General features: G+C 40.3%; 1 protein-coding gene across 3 annotated transcripts; it reads right to left on the reverse strand.

Annotated features, from left to right (window-relative positions):
• Nucleotides 1–900: 900 nt before the first annotated feature.
• Nucleotides 901–13,631, reverse strand: top2a (DNA topoisomerase II alpha). Of its 3 annotated transcripts, none has more exons than XM_087845388.1 (35): nt 13,451–13,631; nt 12,598–12,744; nt 12,366–12,456; nt 12,192–12,255; nt 11,932–12,077; nt 11,632–11,729; nt 11,327–11,539; nt 10,839–11,012; nt 10,458–10,559; nt 10,207–10,344; nt 9,977–10,115; nt 9,732–9,889; nt 9,513–9,638; nt 8,721–8,831; nt 7,847–7,952; nt 7,592–7,701; nt 7,354–7,446; nt 7,161–7,275; nt 6,827–6,948; nt 6,313–6,461; nt 5,790–6,021; nt 5,577–5,711; nt 5,255–5,455; nt 4,921–5,116; nt 4,648–4,739; nt 4,411–4,560; nt 4,228–4,311; nt 3,854–4,054; nt 3,632–3,752; nt 3,003–3,161; nt 2,491–2,674; nt 2,353–2,406; nt 2,134–2,255; nt 1,780–2,018; nt 901–1,429 (listed from the first exon to the last, which is right to left on the reverse strand). In XM_087845388.1, exons 1-35 carry the CDS (start codon nt 13,466–13,468, stop codon nt 1,280–1,282), a joined length of 4,740 nt encoding a protein of 1,579 aa, XP_087701514.1. In that variant the 5' UTR covers nt 13,469–13,631; the 3' UTR covers nt 901–1,279. The 3 variants fall into 3 exon arrangements, with proteins under 3 accessions (XP_087701514.1, XP_087701513.1, XP_087701515.1); XM_087845387.1 differs by having other exon boundaries at nt 3,003–3,164; XM_087845389.1 differs by having other exon boundaries at nt 2,134–2,244; nt 2,351–2,406; nt 3,003–3,164.
• Nucleotides 13,632–14,754: the final 1,123 nt, after the last annotated feature.

A 14,754-nucleotide genomic window follows, 5' to 3' on the forward strand; every position in this document is an offset into this window, starting at 1 on the left:
GCCAGAGATGCCAAGATAAAATAGCCTGACGACAGTGTTAATCTACTATGCAAAGAGACTCATGACCTACCGTCACGTTTGTTTTCCCAAGTAAGGAAAACAGTAAGTTTCCTAAATGGCAGAAAGCTGTACCTTCACATTCCCTGGTCATATGAGTGCTTTTATCAAAGTTTAAAATTCTGCATGTAGTCTGGTTGATTCGATTAGTAATAACCAAATCAAATCACTTTTTAGTTTTTGAAGTTTAATATTTTTATTCATTCATCCTCTTTTCCAATTTAGGCTTCATGGGGGTGTGGAGCCTATCCCAGCTGTCTTAGGGCGAGAGGCAGGTACCCATCCAAATCATTGGATCATGTGCTCCAATCACTTCCATGACCACAGGTGTATAACAAATGCACTTAGGCATGCAGACTGCTTCTACAAATATTTTAGATTAGCTCAAGAACAGTGTGTAGGATGGCTTTTCATAGCTGAGCAGCTGTATACAAGCCTTTCATCACTGAACTCAATACAAAGTCTGGGATGGAACCACTGGACTCTAGAGCTGTGGAGACGTGTTCTCTGGAGCAATGAATCACTTTCCTGTCTGCCAATCTGATGGACGAGTCCACCAGTGCACAAAGAGAGGGCCATAAAGACATGGATCAGTCTGGTGTGGAAGAACTCGACTGGCCTGCAGAGCCAATATTAAACCCCACGGATTAAGAACGGGAGTTTACTCAAATTCATGTGTTTGAAGGCAGATAAGTGAATACGTTTAGCAATATAGTGTATATTTGGATGCCCCTACTGCTGCATTGCATTAAAATCTTTCTACAAAATTAAAGCAAGTAGCATTTTTCATTAAACAGGAGCCCCAACACAACCCGGTGACACAAATCAAACACACCATGCAATCAATAAAAACAAACTTTATTTTTAAAGGTATAAACTGAACAGCCAAAGAAATATTTACAGGACAGCACAAAACACAAACAAGTGGATTTAATAATACACCCAGAAGCTAAGAGCAAATACTATTAAAACTAGACTTGTATACCAGCTTTTTTTTCCTTCTCTTTGAAATAATACGATTCTTTTTTCTTTAAATAAACAATGGTGAATTTTTGTTTGTCTTTTTTTTTTAAATTTAAAAGTTACAGATTGCTGGTCCAAGGTCCATATATGAGGCGAGTGTAAATGCAGCTAAACTTCAACAGATAAAATGAGTGCAATATTACCTGCATGGCACACTACATGACTCATGTTTTCGAAACAACAACTTGGGAACCATTATTTAAAAATCTGAATCTGAATCCGAATCCAGGTTGTAGGTGATGGGTTTCCGGGCCCGTGAGGGTTTATCCCGTGGTGCTGCAGCTACAGGAGCGGCTTCTTCAGGGTCTGAAACCTGGAAACTCTCATCCTCTTCCCACTTCTTGCTCTTCTGTAGCAGAAAAGGAGATTAAAAGGATTAACAGTGATTATATTAGCACAGGATGGATACAGGAAACCTTTAAAATCTAAACATGTGTAGCAGAGAATCATTTGTTCTACTTAAGTCAGTAGTTTTATTTCAAATGTCACCATTTAAAAAAAGCTACTTTTACTCTTTTAATAGCTTCATTGTTGAGCCACTTTTTCGTGGTCAGAGTTTATAGTATTTCATTTTATATTTAGAGTTTTACTTCCTGAGGTTGGGCTACTGTACTGCAGGAATATGCCAACTTCTGAAATACTTGAATCACATCTTATGACATAACACAAAGAAAACGAGTGTTCAGTATAAAAACTGACCTTGGTGCCAGCAGTCGTCTTGGATTTGAGGCGTGACATGAGGTCACCTGAGGAGCTGCTGTCAGAGTCATCACTGAGGTTCTTTTTACGTTTAAGAACAGGTTTCTGTTTTGTGACGGGAGCTTTCTTTTCACTCTCTGAGTCGCTAGAATCGAATGACGGGACCTTCTTGGCAGCAGGAGCCCTGGACGCAGGTTTGGGCTTAGAGAGAGCATCCAAGATAGATGGCTGCTTCACATCTAGAGAAAAAAAACGACATTCCAAAGATAAATTTGTTGATTTCTTTGTTTTATAATGATCATGTGCTCAAATCTACCTATGACCTTTATAAGACCAAACAAACATCTCTGTTACCTGCAGCCTTCTTCTTGGATGCAGCTGGTTTCTTGGCAGCGGCGGGCTTCTTCGGTGCGGCCTCTTTGGTTTTCCGTTGAGTTGGAGGCTTGGATGCTGGCTCCTGATCGTCTGACAGAGATGTAAAGTGCCACAGAGACAAAATATCCAGTCCTCAGAGCCTTGGCCCCACATTTCTCAAATTCATCAAACTATGATCCTAAGTGAAAATACTTACAGCTTGACTTTGTGTCTGTTTTTTTAACTGTCGATTTGCTTTTTGCTACCTTCTTCCTGCAGAGAAAAGACAAGGTTTATTTTTAAGGTACATTAAAACAAAAGAAAGATACTTTTTATTAAGGTTATTCTTATACTCACGTGGGTTCTGGAGCTTTGGGAGGCGGAGCTGGAGAGTCCACATCATTGTCCGACACAGTGCTGGGATCTGGGGCGAAGCTTGCATCATCATCATCACTTATGACAGCCTTCCTTTTTGGAGCGTCCTTCTTCCCCCAGTCATCAAATTCATCTTCACTGTCAGACATGCTGTACTTCACCGCAGCTTAAACAGTAAAAAGAACAAAACGAAAAGGCAGCTTTAGTAACGCTGCGCTTTGTCAAAGAAAACAAGCATGAGAAGCTGAGGTGTTAAAATGCTGCTCAAAAACCCTTCAATTTGGCTCATTTCCAGATAAGTTAATAATCTTAATAATAAACACCTTCATTTAGAAAAAGCATTTTATGTTTACTGTATTATCTTGATCTAATATTTACATTTTTTAATTATCTAAAACATTTAGGTGTGACAAACATAACATAAATAAATAGGAAAGCACACCAAAGAGTTATCATCAGCAGAGGAAGCAGTGTGGGCCATCAAGCAGATTCACCTTTGGTTTTCCGTTCTATGCGCTCTCTGGGGGCAGCCGCTTCCTCTGCCTCTACTTCACTGTCCGACAGGCCAACATCCTCATCTGACCACGCATTTTTCTTGGGCTTCTTGGTAACAGGCTTGAACTGAAGAGTGGTCTGCTTGCCCGTCTTTGATGCTGCTGCACACGAGAAATGCACTTCTTTATGAACTTAAACAAAAATGTAAAAGTTAAGTGCAAACTGATATTTATTATAGCAACTTGCTTATGATTATCAACATTTTTGACTGAATATTACAGCAAGCACCAAATTTTACACAATCCAGTTTTGTGTGCATGAAGGAACGTCTGTATAGTTTGGATTAGGTTGTTGAAAACCTAATCCAAACTATAATTCCCCAAAAACGGAGTTTGTATTCATGTTGAGTACAATATCATTTAGTTGAGAGCCGGCAATTTTCAGAACTTGAGAGGCTAATTTTGATTTTGCTCCAGCGAGGATTGTGGAGGTCAAGTCTGCAAAATGTGTATTGTTACAGGTTTGCCACTAGATATCACTAAAGAGCTTCGTGGTTACACCAGTAAGCAGAGGTGTGTGATCATAGTTGAAATGATTTCCAGGCGATATCCTGAACAGTCATTTCTACCTTTTTCTGCTGCTTGGGTCTTGGTTTTCTTGCTCAGCCGTGCAGCTAAGCCCGTTTCCTCAACCGGCTCTGTATTTTCTGCATCCTCTCCAAACTCCATCTTCATCACAACATCTTCACTCTTCAGAGACAGAAACGAGGTCAAGAAAAATGTTACTTTTGGGCAGTTTGTTGTTCTGAATGTGTTAATGTAAAAAACAGTTTACATGCACAATCACATACCTTGATTTTCTTTCCTCTCTTGCCCTCTCCTTTCTTCAGATCAGCCTTCCTGTTAGCTTCAGCCTTCATGGTGCTGGTGACACGTGGAATGACACGGCGGCCCTGTGGAGTGGGCAAAGTCTCCTTTTTCACCTTTACTGCTTTGCCTTTTCCAGTTTTTACAGGAAGGGTGGCATTTTCCTTTTCCTTTGCCTCAACCCGCTAAACACAAGAAGAAGAAAAATACATCACAAGTTTAACCAGGAGCAAAAGCACTGATCACAGTTGTTCTTTAGATATAACATTATCACAGTCTGATCACATGACTAACAAAGTGCACTGATTGGATATAAAGCAGAAAAAAAGAAAAGAGGAAGACAGAAAAGATCCAGTACCGCCAGTTCCTCAGAGAAGGCAGCAAGGTCCTCCCTCCACAGGTCTGCTGGACTCTTTTTCTTTAGGGTGTTCAGCTCTGTCACCTGTACAAGAATTAGGACAGAAACACACGACCTTAACACAGGAGCTAATAATCTAACATTTCAAGCTTAAAGCATCACTAGGTTTGCCGCATAGCTCACCTTAGCATCCCTCTGTTTGCACAGCTCCTCCTTTTTCTCCTTTGTCAAGAACCACATGGGCATGCTCAGCAGATAATTGTAGTCCGGTCCAGTCGAATCGTCTTTTTCTCCTCCTTCCCCCCCCTCCTCCTCCTCCATCTCCTCCTCATTCTAAGAGAGTTCACACAGGTGGTTATTTAACATCCCTCTCTGTTGTAGCTGAACTTTGTTGTAACTGTCGGAATCAGAGTGTCCCACCTTCTCCTGAGCCTGTTTCCAAGCCTTGACTGGGTCGGAGTCATAGCCCATCTTTTGGAGCATGCGGATCAGCTCCTTCTTTGGCTTGTTCTCTGCACACACATGGACAGTATTAATACTAACCAAGGAACAACCAAACTAACTATAAATAACTATATCAGAAGATATACATGATTTTCCACTGTTATTGAAAAATGTGCTTGAAAAAACAAACAAACAAACAAACAAACAAATAAACAACAACACAGAACCTATTTGAAACTTTGCACTTACCAATGACCAAGGTGCCCTGAATTTTCTCCAGGATGAAGCGAGCCTGGTTGCTGAGCTTGGCGCTCTCTGCTCCCAGCATGCCTGCCAACCAGTCCTTTCTCAGCACGTAGTACTTCATCCTCAACTCAAAGAAATCTCTGATGATATCCTGCACAGACTCATACTTTTTCAGGCTACCCACGTGGTCAAACAGAACCTGGAAAACAAAGGGGAAAATGCTGATGCTTCACAGGGTTTGGAAATATGTGAATAAATGTTTGAGATTTCACAGGAAAGCAATAGAAGACTTTATTCATCCTGCTGTGAATGTGTGCAAATAAGTGGCAATCATTACCATCGAGTTGCAGGTGAGGGGGCTCTGCAGCTTGAAGACTTTATGGAGGCCAGCAGCCTCAGCCTCCCTCAGCTTCTCTTCTGTCATCTTGACCACAAAGCGCACTGTGGTGTCAGTGTGGTAGTCCTTGTAGTCTGTGATGAGAGGAGGAACCTTCTCTGTGCCATTCAGCATCGGCTCCAGCACATTCTCCTTGTAAGCCTAGACGAGAAAGTACATGAAGAGTTCAGCAAAAGGGTAAGATGGTATTTATTTGAGTCAATCTAATAAACACTATGCGTACACGTGGTACAATGTTCTGGAAATTACTTAATTGACCAACCTGTGTCCATGTTTTTACAGGCAATTCAGAGATTTCAATAGTGGTCGAATCAAGGATTGAGATCTCTCCACTATTCAAGTACTGGTTATCCATCACCTGCTCAATTGTGCCTCTGAAGTCTTTATAATTTGGAAGCTGTAGGAGGAAAAACAAGCACTTAGTTTTTGCACAGCAAATCACCCAACATGGCAGATCTCAGGAAACCATCCTGACCATGGGCAGAGGTTCCTCGCCGTCAAGCATACGGTTGATATTGCTGAGGATCTCACGAATGTCGTAGTTTGGAATCTTGCTGGCCCAACCTGTGCCGATGCCTTCGGCTCCGTTCACAAGCACAGTGGGGATGATGGGAATGTACCATTCAGGCTCTACGCGCTGGTTGTCATCATAGTTATACTTGAGCAGGTTGTCATCCACTGCTGGGAAAACAAGGCGGGCGAGGGGGCTAGAAGTAAAGATTGGTGGGAGAATTTTCATTAGTGACTCAGTAACTAATCCATGTAAAAAACTCTCCCCATTTTGTTAGATTCATGAAAAAAAGTGCAGAACATGGGCTGATAGTTCTATACACTTACATACAACTCATTCATCCACAATGCACGATGTAGCAGTGCAAGAAGTGACAGCGGTTTAACTACAATAAGCCTTCTTAACACTGACCAATAGTAGCCTCTTTTCGGTTGCTGGCTCCCTACATTGGCACTTCGTTATTAAATCTATGAGAAATTCTGCTTACCTGAGCATAGTGAAGATGTATCGAGGGCTGGCAGAGTCCTTGCCACCGTGCAGCCTGGTTCCAAACTGTCCAAGAGGCTGCAAGAGATTCATGTTGTTGCTTCCCACAAAGTTCTGGGCTAAACCAATGATGGTCATCATCAGAGAGACCTGAAAACAAGAAAGAGTTTAGAGTAAATACAACAGAAACAGCTATGTCCAGCCAGTATGGCTTGCATTGTTTTTTTGTTTTAAATCTTTCTATGAAAGATCACTGCTTCTACTTTCCTTTAAATAAACTTTATTTTACCGGAATCTTCTCCATGTGTAACAATTCAAGTTCTGGCAAAATTGACAGCTACTCTTAGATATAAGAATTTGATGGCTAATAATATACAGTATTCAAAAGCAAAGAATATTTAAAAAGAAGTGAACATATTTCTGAACATAAAAATGATACAGTTAAACTGAAAAGTCAAACCAAGAATCTAAATTAAAAATACACTGACAAAACCCGCACATTAAAGCCACCTCACCTCTCCATGGTGATAGGCCGACATCTCAGCCACTGAGCCTGCCAGCTGTGCCACCTTCACCTCTCGCTTGTCATTCCTCTTGAAACAACAGTACAACACCTTCCTCTGACCTGGTTTCAGTCCTGATGTAAACACAAATGCATCCAGACATTAGACCAGCGGTTCACAACCTTTTACACCTGTCAAGAAGACTCAGCAAACCATTCCCTGAACACATGCTCAAATGACTTAAATTTTAAACTGGATCTGGACAACTCTCAGCTTTCTATTTCTCCATAATTACTTAATGGTTTTAAAGCTTTCCTTTTTTCTTAATTATCATTATTTCACGTACCATCCACCAGGCAGGGAATGGACCTCTCGTTATCAGAGTTGGAGAAAAGTACCAGCTCCTTGTTGACGAAGTCGTTGTACGACAGGGACTTGGTTGACTGACCGTACAGGTACTCCTGCAAAGAGACAGTAAAACAGTCAAACTTAACAGAACAGAAACAAGATATTGAGTTCACCAGTTGCACAGACTTTACCTCAGGCAGGTTGTGCTCTCTGCGCTGGCGTCTGTTCATCATAAAGTTGGTAAGCCACTCTTTTCGCTCTTCCACTTTCTTCTTGCTAAAGGCCTTCCCAGAGAGAAAAAAAGAATTGTAAAAACAGACCCAAGAACTAATGCTCCAACTGTTAGTCATGGCCTACAGGATGTTTAAAAAGTCCAGATCAAATATAAACTGGCCAAGGAATGATCCACACAGATGGGTAACATCTTACAAGGGTGATAGCTTCATCGTCTTCAGGTCCTGAGTACTTGAATGGGATACGATGTCTCTGCATATCAGAGAAGTACTCCTTGGCTTCCTGTGATGTGCTGGTTCCCAAACCTAGATGGGCAATAGCCACAAAAGAAAAAAAGAGATGTACAAGTTACAACAAAACAATATAGAAGCTATAACAATGACAATGGCCATATGCATTATGTGTTGCTTACTTGTCTGTTTTACTACCACACAGGGGTTTGTAACAAACCTTTGTAGTATTTTATTTTCCAAGATTTGTGGTTTTGCTGGCTCTCCTTCCATGCATTGAATTCAGGAATACTGTAGAAAGACAGCTGAGTTTTCTTGAAAGACGCCTGAAGAGACACAGAAATAAGATGTCCATCACCATGGTTCTTGATGCCTAGTCATTTAAAGCTTTTCACATTATTAGAAAATGTGGATTTTTAATTTAAAATAACTTGGAATAAAAAAAAAAAAAAAGGGGGGGGGGGGGGGGGAAACCAAGCTTTCCATTAAGCTCTGAGTATTCTGAGGTTTTGACAGCAGATGGCAGTATTGTTTCAAATTTCCAACATGGTTAAAAACTCAGACACATTAACAAATAAGCACATGCCATATCTCAACTGTGCATCTCTCAGGTGTCTTTGAGGGAAAGAAAACAAAACAAATGTGTGCATGTTGCGAAGAATGCTCATAAGAACAATAAGATCTTAGAACAGGGGTCGGCAATTCCAGGCGTTGAGGGCCGGTGTCCCTGCAGGTTTTAGATGTGTCCTTGAACCAACACAGCTGATTTAAATGGCTAAATTAGCTCCTCAACAATGTCCTGAAGTTCTCTAGAGGCCTGGTAACGAACTAATCATGTGATTCAGGTGTGTCGACCCAAGGTGAGATCTAAAGCCTGCAGGACACCGGCCCTCGGGGCCTGGAATTGCCCACCCCGTCTTAGAAGAACAAACTCATATTACTCGGTTGTGTTGTAACAACAAAACATGGCACATCACAACTCTCTCTATTGCTATTGTAGGTATGAAGTTGTAAGTGATGCATAAACTGCCAGATGAAGCCAACAATATTGCACATGGCAAGTCTGCAAAGGGCTTTTTAGAGCATCTACATACCTTGATGATGGGGGTGATGAACTCTTCCAGGAAGTTGTGACGCAGCAGCGAAGGCCAGTTGTGGTGGATGAAGTTGATCAACAAGCCCTTAATGTGGGAGCCGTCTTGATCCTGTGACAATAACACAGGTCAGATATATTATAACAAAGTAATTGTGTGTAATTGAGTGATGACAAAAAAGGTTTAGTAAAGTGCTCTGTGACAACATTAGTATATTAGCATCCATCCACCAATTCAGAGTCTATTTCCCCATATATGTGAGAGTAGGACATGTGCATTGTTACTAGAAATCGTAGTGATGATCCTGTTTTTCCATCTGAAAGTCACTGTGTTGGCAAATGATGAACAAAATTCATAAGCCTTGCTCGATGAAGAAAAACTAAAAATTCACTCAAACATCCATCTGAGGCTCATATTAAGCTTCAGCTGCCCCACTAATCTAAATTGAGTCATAGCTTTCAAAGTCATGCTCAGTGAAAATTACTTAGTAGCTCTCTTCACAGCTGTAGGGGAAGGATACCTTCCTCAGGTTAAGTGCATGTTTCCTCTTAAAAATGGGCTCACAGTTAACATTACACTGGATTTGTACCTGCTCTAACCATTTGTTCCTGCAGCATTGGCACCTTATGAAAGGCTTCAGGGCCAGTATGGACAGACAAAACCATTATGGTCACAAAGACCTATCTTTACATATATGTAGGCACACAGAAACATGAACATCCTGAATATAATCAATACAAATAAGACACGGGAAGGTAGGAAAGGAGTGAAAATAAAGATCAGCCAAAACACCTGATCTGTCATGATCATGATCTTGCCGTAGCGCAGACTCTTGAGGGATTCTGGGTCACTGTAGTTCTTTTTGTACTGAAGACCGATGATTTTGATGATGTTGTTGATTTCTGCATTTTCCATAATCTGATTAGTAAAAAAAATTAAATCAAACAAGTTTTACTCACAGCTGTTAAATAAATAGATGATTCAAGCAATCATTATATTTACTAGTCTAACCTGTTTATGTGAAGCCTCCCGGACATTGAGCATTTTTCCTCTGAGAGGGAAGACGCCATAGCGGTCCCTTCCGACCACTCCCAGCCCAGACACAGCAAGTGTCTTGGCTGAGTCTCCCTCTGTAAGAATCAGCGTGCAGCCAATGGAGTTCTTCCCACCTGTAAGAAAATATAGTGAGTACAGTAGGACTGCAGGTCATCTCCATTCTCGGGATGCTGGACTGTACCGACTGCGGCGCACATTACCTGCATCGTTGGCATCATCCAGTTTTGGCACACCTTTGATTTTTGTGTGTTTAACAGCTGAGCACTTCTTGTTGAGCTGGGACTGAGCCTTGAACTTCACCCAGTTCATGATACTTTCCACAATCCCACAAGATGTGGCCTAAGTGCAACAAAGGATTGACACCAGTTAGTGAAATCAATGAATGATTAAACTTGTGAGAAATACACTGCTGGTGGCTTTTCATCAGAACCTGTTTAATGAACTTCTCACTCAGAGGACACATGGAGCCAAAGCTCTTCTGCTGCAGAGTCATATTCTCTTTGGTCTGAGAGTCGAAGGTGGGGTTTTCAATCAGGCAGTTGACAAACAGCCACATATGGTTCTTCACCTAAATGGAAAAAAAAACGTGAAGAGCACTCAGTTGTGCATTTTGTTAACAAACATTTTTACAGAATAAATTTACATATTCATTTTCATTAAAAAAATAAATAAAATGAATACCTGGAAAGGCTTGACTGTCACCCCAGCTTTGTTCTTCTTCTTCACCACTTCAATGAGCTTGCTAACTACCTGGTCAGCCACATAATCAATGTGCCTGCCTCCCTAAAGTCCAGAGGACAAAAACAAGATCCATTTAGAGAATAAACACTGTAGGTCTTAATCATAGTGACACAAAGTGGCTGGAGAGCAGCCAGACTTCTGCTTGGCTGCCAAGAGAGCTCAGTCTAGTTCAATCATTCTTAAAGTATTTCAGAGCTGCTCAAAGATGTAAATTTAGACAGCTTTCCAACAAACTTAATCATTTAAATTACTGATTTAACAACAGCCTACACATAGACACAATATATGCATTAGATCAACTCCAATGCACTGAGTTATTACCTTTGTTGTGGCAATGCTGTTGACAAAGCTGACTTGCTGGAAACCTTTCTCGCTCATGGTGAGGCAGACCTCCCAGCGCTCGTTGACAGTCTCATGGATGACAGTAAGAGGACCACCCAGTTCATCCACCTTGTCTTTCACATACATGTCCACATAGCTACGGAAACCTGTAACCTTAAGTGTGAAGTTCATACAGTTTATATTAGTTTTCAATGCATTTTAGCCCGAACAAATTAGGATGTAACATGTAAGATTTGTCTTGCTAACATCAAATATTTCATTAAATGAAGTTAGTAGAAATAATTTTAAGTCTGGTAAGTGACTACTTTTTATAAGTCCACAAAAAGCTTTGGATTTTAGGTTTAACTTTGTGAATGAAGTCTTCAGTCAACATTTAAAATACACACAATATATTAAAAAGCTTAATAAAATTACTTCCCAAAACATCAAGCGTTAACGGAAAAAAGTTAAAGATCACAGTAACTTACTGGTAGCTTCTTGCTATTGAAGAACACCCGGACACCCTTAGCGGATCCAGCAATATCATAGGCCCTCCTGGTCATCAGAGCCACTGTGTCTTTGTCAAGGATGCTCATCTTAAACTTGGCCAGATCTGGTCTGAAGGTGATGCAAGTGTATTCCTCTCCATCAAACGGTTTGATGCCAGCCTCCCCTGCTCTGCCCATGTTGTCATACCAAGTCTATGGAAAACATGGGCATAACAGAAAATGACATTCTCCCCAATCAAGACATAAAAATGAAAGTGGGAAATGAGGTCGATCTTCCTTCATACCTGCTTGAAGCACTTCTTCGACTGTTTACAAGCAGTCTCGACAGTGAACTTTGTACTGAAGATGTTGCAAAGCTTGGCACCGTATCCATTTCGTCCACCTGAAGAACATTTATAGAGTTAGGAACAGATTGAACATTAAATTAGGCTTTTGTTCCTAATAAAACGCTAAAATTTCAGCATTAATTGTGTTGGACATAATGATGTAGAAGGGAGTCTTTGTAATTATACAGAATATTTTCTCATTAAGAATGACAGAAAACAATCAGTATTATATAAAGCACTCAAATTCATCAATCTTACCAGTGACTTTCTTCTCGTCATCATCATAGTTACTTGAAGTGAGGAGCTGTCCAAAGATAAGAGCAGGTACATAGACTTTCTCCACTTTGTGCTCCACCACAGGAATACCCTTCCCATTATTCCATACACTGATGGTGTTGTTTTCACTAAAAGGAACAAAAACATACACAAGCGCTTGATTTGTCAGCTGGTAGCTGTAGTAGAGTTACTTTATATTTTAATATCTTAAACTTGATAGTGCACCGTTATACACAACTCACGGATCAATGTTGACCTTGATGCAGGACATGCCCTTATCTCTCTGCTTGTTATCAGCTGCATTTACTATGGGAAGAGAAAGTAAAATCTATTTTTACTACATTTTACTGGAGCTAAAACACTGTTTAATAAAGGTTTGTCATGGACATCTATAATTGCAAGAGCTTTTTACTTACCAAGGATCTCATCAAAAATCTTGTAGAGCCCAGGCACAAAGGTCACATCACGGCAGTTCAGTCCAGCATCCTCATCAAACACCCACATTTGCTAATGAAAAAAGTTAAATAATCAGAAGGAGCTTGCATGCGTTCATTCAATAAGAACCATAACTGTACAGTCAAAAAAAACCAAACAAAAAACTGCTTTAAATCTACACATGACTGTTAAAGAAATTTTAAAACTTCTTACTTGAGTGACAGGCTCAACAGAGCCTATGTAGGAGTCCGGTCTGAGCAAAATGTGCTCCAGCTGCGTCTTCTTCTGATAGATTCTCTCCACTGACAGCCGCTTAGGATCCTTCTTCAGCTTTTCCACCGGCTTGTTCTCCAAAAAGGCCTGATGAAAACGACACAAGGTTATCTTTTAAGATTCATCATTCAACACTCTTTATTGTCAGTATGCAAAGCAATTCTCCCTCACACGGTGCAAAAAATAAATAAATGAAAATATCAATATACTGATATCTTCTATAGGCCTTGCACGTAACGAAGATGGGATTTATCTTTGTACTGCAGGAAACCTTAATATAACGATCAACATCATCTATAGTGCTACTTGCTGACAGTTTTGCATGTTTTACTGCACAAAAAACACAACAATGTAAATGTACCGGGGGGGGGGGGGGGGACGACGACGACAAGACACCCCCCTGGAAGTTGCTTGGCTCTGATTACATTTGAGGCTCAAGGACATGGTTTAACTCAGTATTTAAGGACAGTTTTTATTTCAAACACAATAAATAATGCGAGGAGAATGAATGCAGGGGTAACACCATTTCAACTGGCTTAGCAGCTTTAGCTATAGTTAATGTTTACAAGCTGCTGTGCCAAGAGTTAGGACAAGTTGTTAAGTTACTAAAAGGGACCCTCTGCAAGTAGTGCATTATTACGTCTAAACATCGCGCACTGTTACATTAAGCAGCTCACGACGTTAGCCAAGTGCCTTTAACTGTTTCTTAGAAGTTTAACTTACAGTTGTAGCAGGTTAGCACGTAAGCCTAATAACACGTTAGCAGCAAATATGAAAGCGACAGTAACGTTACCTTCAACGGTTCAGCCATTCTTCTTGTATTTAATGTTAAAGCCCTTCGTTTGAAATATAGTACACTCTAGGTTTGCAACAAGCTAAATAAATCCCAGCTACCCCCAATAATAACGGCTGCCTGCACTAAAACGTTCCTTCGCTGGCTGAGCTGAGGTCCCAGTATGAATATTCGAAATTTTGTGGCAACATCTCCCGCCAGCTATATTGACCAATCATACTACTGAGCGCGTGACGAATTCCTCCAATGAGAGCAGCAAATCCGTTCTTTTTCAGTTAAATAACCAATCGTAGACGGTAAAAGTGGCATGAGCCCACCCATCTCTTGTATCACAGCCAATCAGCATTCAAAAAGAAGTAACCTACGTGCCGGGAATTCAAGAACAGACAGGAAAAGAGTTAGGAGGGAAACAAAATAGCCTGTTTCCTTGTTTTGGATAAAAAAAAAATCCTGTTAGCTCTATTTTGATAGTGTCTAATGAAGAAATGCGACCTATATTTTATTATTACTATTTTGTTTTCAATGTTCTTGAATTTTTTGTTCTACAAGTACAAACGAAGCTTTTTTCCCCTGATGATTTCACGTTTCTCGTTTTTTAATAGAGGCGGACTGAGCGGTCTCAAACGTAAATATTCACTTTTTATCAATTGTAATAGACTGATAACAATAATAGTAACTATCATAACAATGCGCTTTCCAGAAACACACATTAAAGGAACAAACTAAGACAAAGTTATAAAGAAATTACAAATCAACTAAAATACCGCATCCTATATGGCAAAAAATAATATATTTTTTTTAAATATACTAAAATTAATTACAAAAAAAATCTTTCAGTAGACATGAGTGTTTGAACGTGATGTAAAAGAAGACACTGATGAGGCAAGAGTCTTTGAAGGCTGACATGTTAGTTTATAGTCCCTCAGGATTTACAGAGATCAGAGAAAAAAGGTCAGCTACATAATCAAATCAGAAGTCATATCTGAGGAGGGGAGCTTGAACATCTATGCATATTTTATCACATTTCCAACAACTCATGCATTCATGTAGATAACAGACAAGTAGTTTTACAGGTAAGAGATTCACCTCACATAGGAAATAAAATGCTGTTTCAGATAAACATTCACACCAGTTCAACTAAAAGAAAGATTTTCAAATGCATTATGGATGTGGACTGATTGTAGACTGGCTTGCTCATGCAACAAAAGCTCACTAATACTGAGATCCAGGGTCAGCAGGCTCAGACCCCCACTGACGCTGGCAAAGGGACCATAGCCTGATTGATGTCGCTTTCCTTCCTCCAA

The sequence above is a fragment of the Neolamprologus brichardi genome, chromosome 8 (genome assembly GCF_056152115.1).
Source record: "Neolamprologus brichardi isolate AB-2024 chromosome 8, ASM5615211v1, whole genome shotgun sequence".
Classification (NCBI taxonomy): Eukaryota; Metazoa; Chordata; class Actinopteri; order Cichliformes; family Cichlidae; genus Neolamprologus; species Neolamprologus brichardi.

What these genes read in the sequence shown, in the direction of transcription:
- top2a (XM_087845387.1), bottom strand. An exon ending in GCGAGGAACCTCTGCCCATG is followed by an intron (nt 5,712 to 5,789) that starts GTCAGGATGGTT and finishes TTCCTCCTACAG; the next exon opens with CTTCCAAATTATAAAGACTT. An exon ending in CCCAAAGCTCCAGAACCCAC is followed by an intron (nt 2,407 to 2,490) that starts GTGAGTATAAGA and finishes TTTTCTCTGCAG; the next exon opens with GAAGAAGGTAGCAAAAAGCA.